The 19,555-nt window shown below is 44.4% G+C and overlaps 2 protein-coding genes and 1 long non-coding RNA gene across 3 annotated transcripts; all 3 read left to right on the top strand.

The window, feature by feature from the left end:
- The first annotated feature begins 1,006 nt into the window (after window positions 1-1,006).
- LOC308128390 lies at window positions 1,007-3,680 on the top strand. Its single transcript, XR_013936563.1, has 4 exons — window positions 1,007-1,083; window positions 2,390-2,509; window positions 3,431-3,532; window positions 3,609-3,680. It is a non-coding gene; the product is annotated as an uncharacterized lncRNA (long non-coding RNA).
- Window positions 3,681-4,017: 337 nt separating this feature from the next.
- LOC308128384 (protein NLRC3-like) lies at window positions 4,018-6,949 on the top strand. The gene is made up of 3 exons (XM_080494095.1): window positions 4,018-4,207; window positions 4,566-6,369; window positions 6,450-6,949. The coding sequence occupies exons 1-3, from the start codon at window positions 4,027-4,029 to the stop codon at window positions 6,628-6,630; spliced, it is 2,166 nt and encodes a 721-aa protein (XP_080350221.1). The 5' UTR covers window positions 4,018-4,026; the 3' UTR covers window positions 6,631-6,949.
- Window positions 6,950-9,551: 2,602 nt separating this feature from the next.
- Window positions 9,552-16,747, top strand: LOC308128363 (ribonuclease inhibitor-like; the record flags this gene model as incomplete). Its single annotated transcript, XM_080494064.1, has 3 exons — window positions 9,552-9,568; window positions 14,140-14,313; window positions 14,618-16,747. The coding sequence occupies 3 exons, from the start codon at window positions 9,552-9,554 to the stop codon at window positions 14,685-14,687; spliced, it is 261 nt and encodes an 86-aa protein (XP_080350190.1). The 3' UTR covers window positions 14,688-16,747.
- Between the last annotated feature and the right edge of the window lie 2,808 nt (window positions 16,748-19,555).

Here is a 19,555-nt window from a genome sequence, read left to right as displayed (position 1 = left end):
GAGCAACATGGTGTCAGGATGTTGGTAGGTGGAGCAACATGGTGTCAGGGTGTAGGTGGAGCAACAGGGTGTCAAGATGTTGGTAGACGAAGCAACATGAAGTCAGGATGTAAGTGGAGCAACATGGTGTCAGGATGTTGGTAGGTGGAGCAACATGGTGTCAGGATGTTAGCAGATGGAGCAAAATGGTGTCAGGACCTAGGTGGAGCAACATGGTTTCAGGATGTTGGTAGGTGGAGCAACATGGTTTCAGGATGTAGGTGGAGTAACATGGTGTCAAGATGTTAGTAGGTGGAGCAACATGGTGTCAGGATGTTGGTAGGTGGAGCAACATGGTGTCAAGATGTAGGTGGAGCAACATGGTGTCAGGATTTAGGTGGATCTACATGGTGTCAGGATGCCGGTGGAGCAACATGGTGTCAGGATGGAGGTGGAGCAACATGGTTTAAGGATGCAGGTGGAGCAACATGGTTTCAGGGTGTAGGTGGAGCAACATGGTGTCAGGATGTTGGTGGATGGAGCAGCATGGTTACAGGATGTTAGTAGGTGGAGCAACAAGGTTTCAGGATGCAGGTTGAGCAACATGGTGTCAGGATGCAGGTGGAGCAACATGGTGTCAGAATGCAGGTGGAGCAACATGGTGTCAGGCTGCAGGTGGAGCAACATGGTGACTCCAAATAATGGATGTAGTGTCAGAATATCCTGGACGATGTTCAGTCTGATCCTTTTGCTTTATGATGTTTTCTGTGATGATGGTTCCTTTATAGTCCAACTGCTTTGATCTGCATCGTTCTTTTCTTTGATGTTTACATTTGTTCAGTGTTGTTTAGAAATGTCATGAGTCAAACTAAATATTTTCTTTACTGTGTTTATGTTTCCTGCTGAAACACACACATGATTACCTGTATGTGCGTGTGTGTGTGTGTGTGTGTGTGTGTGTGTGTGTGTGTGTGTGTGTGTGTGTGTGTGTGTGTGTGTGTGTGTGTGTGTGTGTGTGTGTGTTGAGCAGGTTGGTGTGTTTCTCTCTGTCTGACTCAACATGTGTGACATGGATGAAGAAGACCCACCAGAGTGTGTGGACAGGTAAGAGACGTCCCCCCCTCCTGCATTCAGTCAAACAGCAAACAGAAGAATGGACACTAAATATAAACTCCATAGAAAGATGAAATGGAGTAAAAGTGGCTCTGCTGTATTGACACGTCTCAAGGCTCAGTGATTTCAAGTCATCCAAAGTGAGCTGAAGTGATTTCAACAGGCAGCAGAAAAAGAGCTGCAGTAAAGGACATGAGGTGCAGAGACATTCCACCGTCCCCATGATCAGTCCCAATGTGATCATGAAAGACACAAGGACAAGCAGTAGAAAGGACAAAGACTAGAAGATCATGTGTTGTCTTTCAGGTCAGAGTTTCTAACTCCTCTTAACCTGATCCAAGGTCAGAGCAGTGTCACCTTTCCAACAGGGAGTTTAAAGGAAGTGGAAGTTTCCACATGACACTGAAGTCCAAACGTCCCACATCACTAACTTACAGTTTGGTCCACAAAGATTTGTCCAGAGACAAAGTTTGTCTCATATTGTTCTGTATATTACCACAGGAAATAGAAATGAAACCCTCCAGACTTCAGCTTTAATTCAGTGGCTTCAACTAAAACATCCCAGAACAATGTGAGGAACTAAAGGATTTGAACACAATCCCTTCATGTCAGAGGCTCAAAAGTCCCTGAACCAATGAAATAAGAGAGAATCAATCCTTCATCTCTCACACTTGTTGAAAAGCCTTTGCAGGCAATGACTGGCTGAAGTTGTGAACTCATGACGTCAGCAGGCGCTCGCTGGGTTTCCTCTATTTTAATGCTCTTCCAGGCTTCACCGCAGAGCCGCTCACTTGATGTTGCTTTGTGGGCCTTTCTAATCCAAGTTTAATCTGTAAGAGGTGAAATTCAGGTTCTATTGGATTGAGATCTGGTGACTGACTGGGCCTTTCTAATCCAAGTTTAATCTGTAAGAGGAGAAATTCAGGTTCTATTGGATTGAGATCTAGTGACTGACTGGGCCTTTCTAATCCAAGTTTAATCTGTAAGAGGAGAAATTCAGGTTCTATTGGATTGAGATCTAGTGACTGACTGGGCCTTTCTTGAAGATTCTACTTCTTTATTCTAGAATCCCCTCCTGGGTAGTTTTGGCTGGTTGTCCTCCTCACATCAGAAGAGAGTAAGGGGACGGTGTTTTGTGAGGTTTGGGGACAGTGTCAGGTGACGGGTTGGGAATAGATTAGAAAGTGACGTGTGTGTGTGTGTGTGTGTGTGTGTGTGTGTGTGTGTGTGTGTGTGTGTGTGTGTGTGTGTGTGTGTGTGTGTGTGTGTGTGTGTGTGTGTGTGTGTGTGTGTGTAGAGATGAGAAGCTCAGACACACAGCAGGGTCTTCAGTATCCAGCAGCTTGTCTATGAAGAGTGACTGGTCCAAAGCTGATCCACCAACCTTCAGTACTGAACCTGGACCTTCAGACACAAAGTAAGAAACTCTTTCTTTTATTTTATTTCCTCGAAACCAGAGTGAGAGAAGTTGTGCTCACTCTAAGATTCACTTCCAGTATTTTAAGGAACTGAGTTTTAGTCCAGATGGAGTTTCTGGAGGGGAACCAGAGGAGCTGTTGATGATGGTGGAAAAACTAGGAACTTTAATGGACCTGAATCATATGAGGAGAACTTCTTTTAACTTTCAACTTTAAAGTTACTCGACCAGAATCTATTTGGGAAACATGAAACATGTAGGATCCAGTTTCAGTTGTTGATGTTGATCTCTGATACATTAATACCTTTCTGAATGGAATTGGTCATGACACTCACACAAACACATCATTCCAGCATTTAAATTTAAAGGAACATACCAGTGTGTTGACCTCTTGCTGATTAATGATCAGTTTCACAACATTTAAGAATATTCTGGAGGTTCTAATCCTCTTTCTCTGAGAAAGTCCAGTCTTTTATTTTGGGCTGAATCGGTCCAATCTTCATCATTTTGCTTCAGCTTCTGCGACGCCATCTTTGATATCCCAGAAACCCTTGTGGCAGATTTCCCAAGATGATGTCAGTTAGGAAACATCAACACAGTTTGATGTTTGGTTTGTAAACATCAACTTTGGTGGATCGATTTGGGAAACTGCAGGTTGGAAACGAGTCCAAATGAGTGTTGATGGTCTTGTTTTGGTGTTTTGGTTTATTCTCTCTGCAGAAGGGAGATGTTTTATGGGAAGTACATTTTGAAGATTGTTTTTCTGGTAGAGTAACTTTAAATGTGGAACTACAGTTTATAACTATTAAATATCCTCACAGTATTTTCACAAAGTCTGACTTAGAGAATCAAAGTCTCAGTTCTTCCATGTATCTTCCATTGTTCCAGTCAGTCTGTTCCTGATGTTGTGTTTGTTTTTAGCTCTGACTCTGGGTTTCCATCCAGATGTGTGTCCATGAAGAGTGACCGCTCTATGGAGGCACCATTACTCTTTCAATGTGGAGCAGGAAGTGGTGATGAGGGGTGAGAATCAGTGTTTGTCTCAGGATTCCTCATCACACCACACAGCAGCTTTAACAAAGTCAACATGTTTCTGCAGCGTGAGCCAGCAGAGCTCCCAGCTTCTCCCTGGTGGCTCCGCCCCTCAGCATCAAAGACATCTGGACTCCACATTTATGGTGAGAACACGTCTCCATTCAACACTTTACTGTCACATCATGAGACAGAAGAAGCTGCTGTGACTTCCAGCTGAAACATGAAACAGACACTCAGCTTATTAGATCCATTCAGGTCCAAAGTGAAACAGTCCAACCTTCATCCAGCTTCCAGTCTTCACTGATGCTTGAAGCTGCTTCTGCTGGAGATCCCACATGAAGTGTGATTTGGCTTCACATGTTGTCCATCCTGCTCTCTGCACTGGATTTACACTCACATCTCAATCTGGCTTCAGTTTCAGCTCAAAGTCAACTCCAGATGTTTCTCTGTTCCAGCTGCAGGAGGACAACATGGTGACTTTCATGAAGAAGGAGCTGAAGAAGATGAAGAAGCTCCTGAGTCCAGATTACCCAGCATGCTCAGAGAGTGAGAGGGAGGATGAGGATGAAGAGCAGAGGAGAAGCAGAGAGTCATTTCTGAGGATCACCCTGGACTTCCTGAGGAGGATGAAGCAGGAGGAGCTGGCTGAGCGTCTGTGGAGCAGTAAGAGGATTTGATCTCATTTCACAGGATGGAGATGAAGCTGAAATGTTCTCAGCTGGAGCAGAAAGCAGTCAGAAACAGAGTCCATCCAGAGAACACAGGTCATTTCCAGGTCAGACACAGAAAGTGTGAAACAGGCAGAAAGTCCAAAACAAGCAGCAGAGAAGAGGAGACACAAAGAGAGTTCCTGAACTCTGCTGCTCATGTGATGCAAACATCTGCATCAGATCAGAGGCTGTTTGGTCTCCACTGAGGAGCTGGATGGAGCTGATGGAGGAGAAACATCTCCACTATCACACTGTCATCTTCACATTCAATGTCAAACACACTCAACTCATTCCTGCTTTCTTCTTTTCAGGAACTTCTGCTGGAGTCTGCCAACAGAAGGTGAAATGTGCCCTGAAGAAGAGGTTCCAGGTTGTGTTTGAGGGGCTCTCTAAAGCAGGAGAGTCCACCCTCCTGAAGCAGATCTACACAGAGCTCCACATCACAGAGGGAGGGACTGCAGAGGTCAATGAGGAACATGAGGTCAGACAGATTGAAACAGCATCCAGGAGAGCAGCCAGAGCAGAAAGCAGCATCAGACCAGGAGAACTCTTTAAAGCCTCACCTGGAAGATCTCCACCAATCAGAACAGTGCTGACAAAGGGAGTGGCTGGCATTGGGAAAACAGTCCTGACACAGAAGTTCACTCTGGACTGGGCTGAAGACCAAAGCAACCAGGACGTCCACTTCACATTTCCATTCACCTTCAGAGAGCTGAATGTGCTGAAGGAGAAGAAGTTCAGCTTGGTGGGACTTGTTCATCACTTCTTCACTCCAACCAAAGAAGCAGGACTCTGCAGCTTTGAAGACCTCCAGGTGGTCTTCATCTTTGATGGTCTGGATGAGTGTCGACTCCCTCTGGACTTCCAGCACCCTGAGATCCTGACTGATGTTACAGAGTCCACCTCAGTGGATGTGCTGCTGACAAACCTCATCAGGGGGAACCTGCTTCCCTCTGCTCGCCTCTGGATCACCACACGACCTGCAGCAGCCAATCACATCCCTCCTGACTGTGTGGGCATGGTGACGGAGGTCCGAGGGTTCACTGACCCACAGAAGGAGGAGTACTTCAGGAGGAGGTTCAGAGAGGAGCAGCAGGCCAGCAGGATCATCTCCCACATCAAGACCTCACGAAGCCTCCACATCATGTGCCACATCCCAGTCTTCTGCTGGATCACTGCTACAGTTCTGGAGGAGGTGTTGAAGAGCAGAGAGGGAGGAGAGCTGCCCAAGACCATGACCCAGATGTACATCCACCACCTGGTGGTCCAGGCCAAAGTCAAGAAGGTCAAGTATGATGGAGGAGCTGCCACAGATCCACACTGGAGTCCAGAGAGCAGGGAGATGGTGGAGTCTCTGGGAAAACTGGCTTTTGATGAGCTGCAGAAAGGAAATCTGATCTTCTATGACTCCGACCTGACAGAGTGTGGCCTGGATCTCAGAGCAGCCTCACTGTACTCTGGAATGTTCACACAGGTCTTTAAAGAGGAGCAAGGCCTGTACCAGGACAAGGTCTTCTGCTTCATCCATCTGAGCCTTCAGGAGTTTCTGGCTGCTCTTCATGTCCATCAGACCTTCATCAGCTCTGGAATCAACCTCCTGGATAAACAACAACAAACCTCCCGGAGGTCAAAAGTGTTGAAGAAGAAAGTTAATCTCCACCATCTCCATCAGAGAGCAGTGGACGAGGCCTTGAAGAGTCCAAATGGACACCTGGACTTGTTCCTCCGCTTCCTCCTGGGTCTTTCACTGCAGACCAACCAGAGTCTCCTCCGAGGTCTGCTGACACAGACAGGAAGTAGCTCACAGACCAATCAGAAAACAGTCCAGTACATCAAGAAGAAGCTGAGTGAGAATCTGTCTGCAGAGAGAAGCATCAATCTGTTCCACTGTCTGAATGAACTGAACGATGGTTCTCTGGTGGAGGAGATCCAACAGTCCCTGAGATCAGGACGTCTCTCCACTGATGGAATGTCTCCTGCTCAGTGGTCAGCTCTGGTCTTCATCTTACTGTCATCAGAAGAAGATCTGAAGGAGTTTGACCTGAAGAAATACTCTGCTTCAGAGGAGGCTCTTCTGAAGCTGCTGCCAGTGGTCAAAGCCTCCAACAAAGCTGTGTACGTGGTTCATGAACAAATATGTAGAACTGAGTCCATGACAAACATTGAACTGGTTTTCATTGTTGCTTCTTCTTCAGGTTGAGCAGCTGTGGTCTGTCAGAGAGAAGCTGTGGAGCTCTGTCCTCAGTCCTCAGCTCTCAGTCCTCCAGTCTGACACATCTGGACCTGAGTAACAACAAGCTGCAGGATTCAGGAGTGAAGCGGCTCTCGGCTGGACTGGAGAGTCCTCACTGTAAACTGGAAGCTCTCAGGTTCTGACATTATTGATCATTAATATCCACCACTCTCTGTTCTCCTGCTCACATCTCTAGAACATCAGTAAAACATCTCAGTAGAACACTGCAGCCTCTTGATATTTTCTCCTCTATTAATCAGGAAGTAAAACTACAAAGTAAAGTTTCCAGTGTAAGTTCAGGTGGAGAGCAGCAGCTTTACTTCCTCCACTCACTGTGTTTGTGATGCTCCATGTCACAGAGTTCTGCCTCAGACTCTGACACCGACACGACTACGAGCAAGAACACCACACATGAGACAAGCCCAGCAGCAGCAGGACACTCACTTCAGGTGTGCTCCTGTGGCTGGATGAAAATATCATCACTTAGGAGGCTGAGGATCCACCAAGGAATGAGAGGAGGATGAGAGAGCAGAGGCTAGACTATCAGTCATATTTTAATCATTTTTAGCTCCTGTACGGGCTACAATTGTAATGCTACAATAGTAATGCTCCAATTGGAATGCTACAATAGTAATGCTACAATAGTAATGCTACAATAGTTATGCTACAATACTAATGCTACAATACTAATGCTACAATAGTAATGCTACAATACTAATGCTACAATTGTAATGCTACAATACTAATGCTACAACAGTAACATTTCAATAGTAACGCTACTGTAGTAACGATACAGTAGTAACATTACAATGGTAACGCTACAATAGTAATGTTACAATAGTAACACTACAATACTAAGGCTACAATAGTAACGTTACAATAGTTACGCTACAGTAGTAATGCTACAGTAGTACTGCTACGATAGTAACGCTACAATAGTAACACTACAATAGTAACGAGACAATAGTAATGCTACAATACTAATGCTACAATAGTAATGCTACAGTAGTAAGGCTATAATAGTAATGGCACAATAGTAACACTACAATTATAATGCTACAAGAGTAACAAAACAATAGTAATGCGACAATAGTACCGCTACAAAAATAATGCTCCAATAGTAATGCTCCAATAGTAATGCTACAATAGTAATGCTACAATAGTAACATTACAATAATAACGCTAGAATATTAACGCTACAATAGTAACGCTACAATAGTAACGCTACATTAGTAACGCTACATTAGTAACGCTACAGTGGTAATGCTACAGTAGTAACAAAACAATAGCAATGCTACAATAGTAACGCTACAAAAGTAATGCTACAATAGTTACGCTACAGTAGTAACATTACAATAGTAACGCTACTATAGTAACCATACCATAGTAACGCTACATTAGTAACACTACAAAAGTAATGCTACAGTAGTTATAAAAGAATAGTGATGCTACAATAGTAACGCTACAAAAGTAATGCTACATTAGTAACGCTACAATAGTAACGCTACAATAGTAACACAACAATAGTAACGCTACATTAGTAACGCTACAGTGGTAATGCTACAGTAGTAACAAAACAGTAGTAATGCTACAAAAGTAATGCTACAAAAGTAATGCTACAAAAGTAATGCTACAATAGTAACGCTACAATAGTATTGCTACAATAGTATTGCTACAATAGTAACGCTACAATAGTAATGCTACAATAGTAACGCTACAAAAGTAATGCTACAAAAGTAATGCTACAATAGAAACGCTACAGTAGTAATGCAACAATAGTAATGCTACAATAGTAATGCTACAATAGTAATGCTACAATAGTAACGCTACAAAAGTAATGCTACAAAAGTAATGCTACAATAGAAACGCTACAGTAGTAATGCAACAATAGTAATGCTACAATAGTAATGCTACAATAGTAACGCTACAAAAGTAATGCTACAATAGTAAAACTACAATAATAAAGTTACAATAGTAACACTGCAGTAGTAATTCTACTGTGGTAACATTACAATAGTAACGCTAGAATAGTAATGCTACAAAAATAACGCTACAATAGTATTGCTACAATAGTAATGCTACAATAGTAATGCTACCACAGTAACGCTACAATATTAATGCTACATTAGTAACGCCACATTAGTGACGCTGCATTAGTAACACTACAGTGGTAACGCTACAGTAGTAACGCACTACAATAGTAAATCTACAGTAATAACACTCCAATAGTAACACTACAATAGTAATGCTGAAATAGTATTGCTACAATAGTAATGATACAATAGTAACACTACAATAGTAATGCTACAATAGTAACTCTACAGTAATAACACTCCAATAGTAACGCTCCAATAGTAACACTACTGTAGTAATGCTACAATAGTAACACTACAAAAGTAATTCTACAATAGTAATAATACAGTAGTAATGCTACAATAGTAATGCTACAATAGTAATGCAACAATAGTAATGCTACAATAGTAATGCATGGTGACTTGGAGAAGTAACTTTAATCTGATTACTGGTTTGGAAATAGTAACGCGTTAGATTACTCATTACTGAATAAAGTGTTCATATCACTGTTACTCATCATCATCAACAGTCAAACTGCCTGATGTACAACCAGTGTTCCCAACAACATCAACTGTTTACAAAACAATCAGGACAACAGATTGTAATACAGACAGTCCAGAGTACAGAGCTAGGGCAAGGTGGAGGTTCTAAAGCCTCCACCTAATGGATGCCAGGTGTGCAGACACAGTTTGTGAACCGGGCCAGGGAGAGTGGCAGTAGGAGGAAACATTTATTGTGGTAGAGGAACTCAGTATTGGGCGAGTCATTGAGGACAGGAATCAACAATTGGACTGTGGATATCAAATAAATACTTTGACATGTCCAAAGTAAAAACTGCTGATTGGACCTGATCAGTGTTGCTCCTGAATACGTTCTAAACAAGTTACCTGTCCTCACCAGAGGGGCACCTTAAATAGGTTAAGGTGCTGCTCCACCTCCTCAGCCTTACTCCACTTGACTCTACTCACTTTTGACACTTTTCCACTACATGATGGTCCCTGCTACCAGGTACTTTCATGGTACACCGTAGTACACTGAGGTTCCAAGCGAGCGAAGACGAGAAGACGGCAGGCTGCTCATTCACCCGCCATTTTTTAAACCTGAACACAATGAAAAACAAAAAGGACCAAAGTCTGCAGCTGTTCTGGTGAACGCTGTTTAACCACATTTCTATTAGAATTTAAAGTATCGTATGGTTTGTTTTTCTTATTTTAACATCAGTAGCTACTAACAGCTTGTGGCAGAAGTCACCAGTTAACAGGAGCACCAGTGAAACCGAAACACCGGACAGTGAAGCATCACATCGGGGTGATTACTTGTGCATGACGGAGAAAGCTCCGATGACTCCGCCCACGCCGTGGTCGTTCTATTGTAATGGAAAACAAGTGAGGCTGAGTGGAGTAGAGGCAAGGCCAGTAGGGTCAAGTGGAGTAAGGCTGAGTAGGAGCTGGTGGAAAAGAGCTATTTATTACAAGTGACTGGGAATCAGAATATCTAGACAACAATGTGAATAAAGCTGTAAGAAATGCAGAATTAGGAAGAAATGTTAAACAAAGAAAACAATAACAAAGATCTTCTATTGATCAAAGAAGGATTAAAAGATTCTGTCAAAAGGAAAAATACAGGATACAGAGAATCTATAAAACACTAAACTAAAGAAGTGGCACATAAATATGTGAAATACAAAAATAAGTTAACTACAACTAAGAAATGATTTAAATAAATATGAATAAAAGTGGTGAAATGTAAGAAAAGCAGAATCCTATTAAAGACACATGGAATCTATTAAAGAGTGTAAAGAGAAAGACCCAGAGACATTTCATTAGTAAGGAAGAAATCATAGAAATTATTATCAAATGTAAAACCAAATCTTCAGATTGAGACTAAATGGAGATGAAACCAGTAAAGAGGGTGATTGAGTTTATCTCCAAACTACTGACTCACATCTGGAAACTTTCTCTCTTTATTCAGGTTGGAGTACTGCAGGTTGTCAGAGATCAGCTGTTCTTCTGTGGCCTCAGCTCTGAAGTCCAACCTCTCCCTCCTGAAACATCTGAAACATCTGGACCTGAGTAGGAACGAGCTGCAGGATTCAGGAGTTGAGCAGCTGTGTGGTCTTCTGGAGAGTCCACTCTGTAGTCTGGAGACTCTGAGGTCAGACTCCATGTTTGAGTTTGTGTGCAGTGAAAGTTGTGTTGACACTAAAGGTCAGACATCAGGCTGATATGAGATGATCCACACTGAGGATCTCCATGAGAAACTGAGACTTCTTCTCTGGGCTTTAGTCCTGTGACTGTGGCAGAGCCGTGTGGAGCTCCACATTTCAAAGCTTGGTAGAAGAAGCAAGGTGCTGCAGTGGAGAATTCACTGTCAACCTCTGACACGCTCCATGTTGAGCTTCAGCTTTCAAAGCAGGCTGATCTCTCCTGGATGAAGAGTCACTGATCTCCCAGCTGGAGCTCCAAACTCTCCCTCACTCTGCCATTGTTGCCCCCCTGACCCAGTGTGTGTCATGTAGGGGTGTGATTCCATCCTGTAATAGGAAACAAAGAGGCAGACCACTTGAGCTGGGGTTTGGCTCGGCTGCAGGATTTAATATGCTGCTGCCTCTGTGCAGCTTTTAGGCTCCTTCAATCTCCATGCGCCCTCTGCTGGCCTTTTAGAGTAACACACTACTGCTTTCACCTGAAAAGTACAACTCTGTTTGAGCCTTTTAAACTCTATTTGAGACACAGTAAAATGTAATATATCAATAGGGGGTCTAGATTTAATCACTTTGAACTTATTTAATTTATTGTTTTAACCCTGAGCTGTAATTTAGTCCTATTGACTTTTTAACATCTTTTAAATACGCTTTAAATTGCTGCACCTTTTTTTTTTCATCCTTAACACCGGGGCTCCTCAATTACTTTTCCTCGAGGGCCAAAACCAGAGCAGCATGCCAAACCAAGGGCTGGAACATCCGCGGGTATTCTGCACTCTGGCAGTAAAATCTTTTCTTAATTGCAGATGTTTGAGCTGATGTGACCATTATGAAGGACCGAGCAGAAAGACCAGGACCTCCAAAGGAGGCCAGGACCCTGTTGTGTTTGTAATGTTTATTATTAGTTCTTTGTAAAAAAAAAACCTGTATAAAAACCCCTAAACATGCTCAAAAACTCACCAAATTTGGCACGCTCATTAGCACTGGATGACATTATAAGAAAATGTAAAAACGAACCCCCAAAGAGCCAAAATGTCTCTCTAGCGCCACCTAGAAAAACCAAAATGGCTACCACGGCCCGTAGGAATGTCGTAGAGAGATCAAACATCAACTCAATTGTTCGGCTCATCAAGACCTAAAAATCACGTACTGCTACCCCAGAACTAAATCCAACAGGAAGTCCACAGTTTGCCTTTCAATGTATGATCTTCTTCCAAAAACGGCCCTCAACCTCTGAAGGAGAATATATTTCACCCCCAGACATGCTCAAGGACTCACCAAATTTGGCACGCTAATTAACACTGGATAACATTATAAGAAAATGTAAAAACTAACCCCCAGAGAGCCAAACTGTGCTCTCTAGCGCCACCTACAAACACTACAACAGCCACCAAAAACACTTAAATGGCGACCACAGCCCGTAGGAATGTCGTAGTGAGATCAAACCAAAACTCAATTGTTTGTCTCATTGAGCCCGACAAATCACATGCCGGGACCCCTGACCTAAATCTGACAGGAAGTCCGCAATTTGCCTTTCAAAATAAGATTTTCAAACACTAGCTACTCTGAGAATGAATATCTATGGACTTCAGAAACCTATTAAATGACAGAGGAGACTCTCCTCCTCAATAATCCCCAATATCATTTTCAGTGGTGGAGCGGTTCTGTTTTTATTTGCCGTCAAAGTTTTAAACACAGACTCCGCCTCCTCCTCCAGTTTAAAGGTTTTGTGCTTTGAATGACGCGACATTTTGTCTTTATTTGAAACGGTTCTCCTTTAACAATCATTTCTTCTTGATGTCCACATCGGCAGTGCTGATTCTCTCTCAGGGCTGCTGGCTGCAGACGGAACATACACACACACACACACACACACACACACACACACACACACACACACACACACACACACACACACACACACACACACACACACACACACAGACTTGTGGTGCAACACTGCCCTCTTGTGAAGAGTTTGTAAACATGCAACTGTGACGAGGGAGAGAGGTATGTTCATTGAGGATTCTTTTCTGTGTAGCTCTATGATTAGTTCTGGTCTGTAGCTCTAGAAACAGCAGCCCAAGGCTTTAACTTTAACTTTTTCCACACCTTCAAAAGAATTGTACTCACGGTGAGTCCAGGATTCCAGCAGGTGGCGCCACTGATCCATAAAGCCTGTTTTATTCTTGACATGTCCGTGAGCTCTGTACGGCTCCGTGCGGCTGAATGACGTCATTGTAGCCTCCAGGCCCCTCCGAGCGGCCCTGTTCACGCTGACGTCACCGCTCCATGCTCCTCCAACTTCTTGTGACTCCAGTAGAACCTGTGAGGTGTGGAGCGGTAAGAGCTCCACCCTGTACTGAGCAGACACGTCACTGTGCACAGACACATATTTAACTGTTAACACACCGTGATGAGGGACAATGACAACCTACAGAAACACTCTGATTCTACTTTTCTTTCACATGAAGCCGTTAAAAGGATCATTTTATGGCTCCAAATCCAAGCTTTCCTTTCCAGTAGTATGTGGTTTGTTTAGTCGTTACTGATGAAGCAAAAGTCTGGCTTCATTAGAAAGAAGTTCTATTAATGATGCGTCTCATAGCGGAGCGCCCCCTGCTGCCTCATGCAGACCTCAGCCTGCGGTCAGAACGCCATACAAGACCTGGAAGTGAAGTTAGTTCCAATCAGGTTCCATGATTACTTCATAAAACACTCTGGCTTCACTTCGATGCAGTAATGTAACATAATGATCCCAAAGATCCCTGCAGAGGGGCGGAGCCTCCAGCACAGGATGGAGGAGGAGTGTGACGTCACCAGTCCTTAAGTTTGACTTTCACATAACAGCAGAGGACATAAGGCCCGTGGACCAGAACCCACCAAGAGGTCCAATCTGGTCCCACCAAGCCAGGAGCTTTAAAGGATTTATACACTTTGTTTTGACATTTCAGTGGATTTTCACCAGAAGTTTCAGTTAAACTGACTTCATTTTCAGGAACTGATGGAAAAATATAGAGAATTTCGTTACAGACACTGAATTTAAAGGTTCTTATAGCACTGGAGGAGGAAGAGGAGGAAGAGTAGGGGGAGGGGGAGGAGGAGGAGGAGGAGGAGGAGGAGCAGGAGGGGAAGGGGGAGGAAGCATCAGGAGGAGGAGGTGTGTGTGTTGTGATCCAGATGTTGGAGGACAGAGATGGACTGAGCTCTGCAGCATGTTAGTGATCAGCATGTTGATGAGACTCTTCTCCTCCTGGTGGCTTCAGCTGTTTGGACTTTACATTTCTAAACTCTTCCAGTCTGAACCTTCTTCAGTCTCAATGACTTCAACATCAAACTTTGTCCTCTAATCTCACTTCTTTCTCTCTTTATTCAGGTTGGAGGACTGCAGGTTGTCAGAGATCAGCTGTTCTTCTGTGGCCTCAGCTCTGAAGTCCAACCCCTCCCACCTGAAGGAGCTCTACCTGGGTTACAACGACCTTGAGGATCCAGATGTGCAGCAGCTGGCTGGTCTTCAGCAGAGTCCAGACTGCAGCCTGCAGACTCTCAGGTCAGTAGATGTTGGAGTGAGTCCATGCTGCTTCCAGCAGGTTTCTACTAAACACAGTTAGTGTGAGAACAAAGATCCAGAGTTTGACTGCTCTGTGAGGCTGTGAGAGGAGAACGCTGAGCAGCTTCAGGATTGGACAGCAGAGGACACAGTCAGCCAATCAGAGGAGCCTCAGGCTTGTTGTGTTGGTCTGACAGTGGTGGTCCTTCATGAGCTCTGAGCTGCTGCTGTGGACAGGACTGAAGTCCTGGCTGCTCCACAGAGACTCTCCTCATCACCTCTCATCTCTCTCATCTCTCTGCAGCTGGAGGGGGAGGAGCTCTCTGCATTTTTGGGTGATGGACATGTCAGGTCGGAGACACTATATGTTTTGAAGATCCACTGAGGAGAGCAGAGAGGACACTGTGAGAGTCCAGCATCGAACCAGGGTTCTTCTGGATGTGACGCAGAACCACGACTGTGTGGACTGAACCTCTTCCTCTTCGTCTTCCTCTTCCTCTTCCTCCTGCTCTTCCTCCTACTCTTCCTCCTCCTCATACTCAGCCTGCTTGTCCTCCTCCTCCTCCTCCTCCTACTATTCCTCACCCTCCTCTTCTTCCTCCTCCTCCTCCTCCTCATCTTCCTCCTCCTCTTCCTCCTCCTCCTCAGCCTGCTTCTCCTCTTGCTGCTCCACCTCTTCCTCTTCCTCCTCTGCCTTCTCCTCCTCCTCCTTTTCCTCCTATTCCTGCTCCTTCTCTTCCTCCTCCTTCTCTTCCCCTTCCTCCTCCTTCTCCTCTTCCTCTTCCTCCTCATCCTCCTCCTCCTCGGCCTGCTCCTCCTCCTAATCCTCCTGCTCCTCCTCCTCTTCCTCCTCCTTGGCCTGCACTTCTTCTTCGTCCTCCGCCTTCTCCTCCTCCTCCTTCTCCTCCTCCTCCTTCTCCTCCTCTTCCTCCTTCTCCTCCTCCTCCTCCTCTTCCTATTCCTCTTCTTCCTCCTCTTCCTCTTCCTCTTCCTCTTCCTCTTCCTCTTCCTCTTCCTCTTCCTCTTCCTCCTCCTCCTCCTCCTGCTCCACCTCCTCCTCCTCCTCCTGGCCTCCATGGCTCACCCCCTCCGGACAAAGGAACATGTGGTCGCCACTGGAAAAATTCACCATTGGTCACGTGACCCCCGTCCAGGGGGCCACCACCTGGAAGCTGCATCCCTGCACCTCACCACCAGGGGGATCCACCAACTCCATCCACAGCCGTAGAAAACGCCCCGGAAACTCTGAAGCCAACCCCGCTCTGATTGGCCAAGGCCATGGTGAGCACAGCAGGGAGCCGGACCATGATGCGCCGGTATAAAAGTCCGACCTGTGAAGACACACCGTCTCCAAGACGGATTCACGTCCATCCAGACGCAGGACTTCGTACGGAGACACAAGGAGCCGCGTGTTAACTCACGTGGACCGGCCCAGAACTTTTTAACTCCCTTCTCTCTCTCCCCCTCCTTCACTAATCCGCCGCCACTCCTGTTATCTGATCAGATAAGCTCACACATACACACACACAGTCACATTTAGCAGCCAAACTGCTATCTGGTGCTGCTAAACCACATCCACATCCATCACCAGAGTTCTAACTGCATGTCCTGTTAGAACTCCGCCGCTCAGAACCGGGCCGACAAAGTCCACCAGTCTTTACGGGAGTAGGTGAGACCGCGTCGTTCCAAGACCACCCTCACGCATACTCGTGTGACGAGCGTCTTGTTTATCTAGTCGCTAAGCAACCACTGTGGCCCCCAGAAAGAATGAGTCAAACGCCTCTAGTAGTCACGTGGGTCATTGCAATACCTCTTGACGTCCACCTGGTGGACACATCAGGCCATTGCGCTCTCCCTCTGTGCGCCGCTGCACGCCCCTAGTGGTCGTCACGGTCACCACATTGACCTGCCAGCATTTGCCTCCCTCTAGTGGACATCTGAGGTCGCTACACCTACTGACATTGACCTACCAACGTCTGCCTCCACCTGGTGGACATTCAAAGTCATTACACCAATTCCAGTTATCATTCCAGGCCAGACACACACGTACACACACACACACACACACACACACACACACACACACACACACACACACACACACACACACACACACACACACACACACACACACACACACACACACACACACTCTTTGTACATAGTGTTTGCTGTTTAATAGATTAGATCTCCATGTTAGATGTCGTTTGCTACTTGAATGTGTTGATTTATGAAATGATTTCAGAATTATTTATGAATTAATACATTTAGTTAATAAACGCCTGTTAGCTGAATTGAACGATTCTTGGTGATTATTGTGTATTTATTGTTGACAATTCACTGGTTTGTAACAGTCTGTGCTCGGATCTCACACCTTCTCTTTTATTTAAGATTGTTATATTTTTACACAGAAATATTATATGACTTAAATAAACCTTTTACAAACAAGACTGATATTTATTCTGGTATTAGCTATTTCCAGTTTATTTGGTGGTGCCCCATTCATTATTAATAATTAAATAACAAATTTATTCAAATTAATACTTTTTCATTACTAACTTATTTTTGATAATTTATTAACTTTTAAGTAATTACTCAATTACTTTAGATGTTAAGGAATAAATGTATAATTATTATTTGTAATCATAAATTACTTCCAGTGATTTATTACTTTCAGTAATCTATTACTTACAGTAATTTAATGCTAATAACCAACCATAAATCCCAACAAGCTGAAACAGATGTTAACCAGGTGTGAACGGCCCAGAAAGACCTGATGAGACACACAAGCTGAAGAGGCTCTGACAGAACTCACTCAGAAACCTGAGTCACTTCTCTGTCTGACAAAACAAACTCCTCCACTTCTTATCATCTTCTTATCATTCTTATCATCCTGTCTTACATCAGCTGTTCTTGTGATGATGTCATGGTTCTGAAAGAGTTCTGCTTCTGCTCCTGTATCCATAGCAACTGTGGATGGAGCGTCTAATAGCCACAGTCAACATTACAGTCGTCCTTCATCACTACACAACAAGTTGCCTGATGAGCTCAGTCGCTAGAGCATGAGACTCTTCATCTCAGGGTTGTGGGTTTGAGTCCCACGTTGGGCGGTGCTCTCTTTTCAGGCAGTGGTTCACAGTGATGAATCCTACAGCTGACCACTCACCACTGTGGCTCCCTGAGCATGACCTTTGACCCCATCAGCTCTCTGGTTCCTCACCAACTCCACCAATCCAGATCTCTCTCCGTTATCTGGATTGACAAACATTTTCATTCCTTGATAAGCGTTACTACGAAGCAGGTGATCAACTCAGTTTTTCAACCAGGCTGTTCCATCCCGATCAGAGCTCGTTCACATAAAAGGGGCGATGATGAAATAAACAATACTAACTCCTCTCTTTTGTTCTCATGAGAGGCTCTAATACTCTTCTGTAATAACCAGCTGGTCTGAGCTTCTTAAAAAACATCTCCAACAATGTGTTTAAAGTCTGTGGCAGACAGAAGAACCAGACAGGAGGTAAAGCTGTGCTTAGCTGAGTGTTGCATCATAGAATGAATTCAGTAACCATGGATACATGGCAAGAGCTCCTTTCTGACATCACTGTGATGTCATCAGTCTCAGTATCTCCTCCATGACGAGCAGAACCAAATGAGAAGTGTTGAACTGATAGAACAGCTGCAGTGAGAGTCCTGACAGGAACCAGCAGGAGAGATCACATCACCACAATAAGAGCTTCTCTTCATTGGCTTCCTGTTCAATCTACAATAGAATTTAAAATCCTTCTTTAACCTCTAAAGCTCTTAACAACCAGGCTCCATCCTATCTTAAAGAGCTCTTAGTCCCATATTACCCACAAGAACACTTGGTTCCTCCATTTCAGACACAAGTTGTCCTCAATCAACTTCAACACTTGAACTTTGGTTTAAAATGTGTTTCTTTGATATTTTGAGATTCAGGAATTATGTCACCAATGAGCCTGAAATATATGTTTGGAGGTTTTCAGGAAAACTGGAGCAGCTGGAGAAAACCCAGAAGGAACAAGGAGAACATACAAACTCCAAGCCGGCCCTGACTTGAAGTGTGGAAATGCTCCAAACCTGCAGCTTTATGATAATCACTGGAGTCCTTTAGCTTCTTCAACATGTCTGCTCGTTGGTCTAGGAGGAGGATTCTCGCTGAGGGTGAGAGAGGTCCTGGGTTCAATTCCTGGATGAGCCTTTTGGTCATCAACCATGATCCTTTGTGTTTAATTTCCAAAGAGGTTCTTACTTTGTGTGTGAGAATCCTCCTCCCAGACCAACCAGCAACATCTTCAAGAAGCAAAAGGACTCAACCAACAGTATCGGGGCTTTATTCACTTTGAGGAGCTTTCAAACAGCAACGCCGACACATTTCATGATGAACTCAAACAGTGGTGCTAAAAGGGGGATAGTACTATACGGGGGCTTTTCCACCGGAAAGAACCAGGTGCTAGTTCGGAGCCAGGGCGAGTCTTCGCACCAGTTCTTTGTCTTTCCACTGCCAAAGCCCCGGCCAAACAGGGGCTAAACTGGTGCTACGCTGGCCCCACTTCGTTGCTGGGCCAGAGAGGAGCCGGACTGGGACCATAAGTGTCATCAGCTGGGGGCGGAGTTATCTCTGGAGGTATCGCTACCTAAAAGACGGAAGCGAGGCTGAACCGGCTTTCTGAAAACTCCAGCGAACACGGAGCCCCGGTGTGGTTATAGAGAAAAAAATTAAAAATATGCTGGGAACGATATAATAAGTCGTTCCTTGAAGTTAATAATACGAGGGAACGGGATTATTTAATTCGCATTCGCGGAGCCGCGGCTCTTGAGAGCGCTGCCGCGCTCCTCCGCTGTCAGTCAGCTCCGTCGGTTATAATTTAGAAGCAGTTTTCCATTGTCATTTATTTTTCACACTTTTCATGGTGACACTATTTTAACTAACGTCACGTCCAGGTCTTATTTAGTGTTCTGACCGCAGGCTGAGGTGCTGCAGATGCTGAGCAATGGTGTACGGCTCCATTGCGCTCCGCTCCGAGACACTCCAATATTATTTTATAACCACAGAACTTCTTTATGATAAATACTTTTGGTTCATCAGCAACTAAAAAACAAACTACATACTACTGTAAATGAAAGCTTGGATTTTATAGACATAAAATGAGCCTTTAAACGGCTTCATGTGAAAGACCTTTAATCAGTGTGTTTACAGAGGTTGCCAATGGAAACAGTTTTA

This window comes from Lipophrys pholis, assembly GCF_963383615.2.
Source record: "Lipophrys pholis genome assembly, contig: SCAFFOLD_24, whole genome shotgun sequence".
Taxonomy (NCBI): Eukaryota; Metazoa; Chordata; class Actinopteri; order Blenniiformes; family Blenniidae; genus Lipophrys; species Lipophrys pholis.
This window is presented reverse-complemented; position numbering and strand designations above follow the sequence as displayed.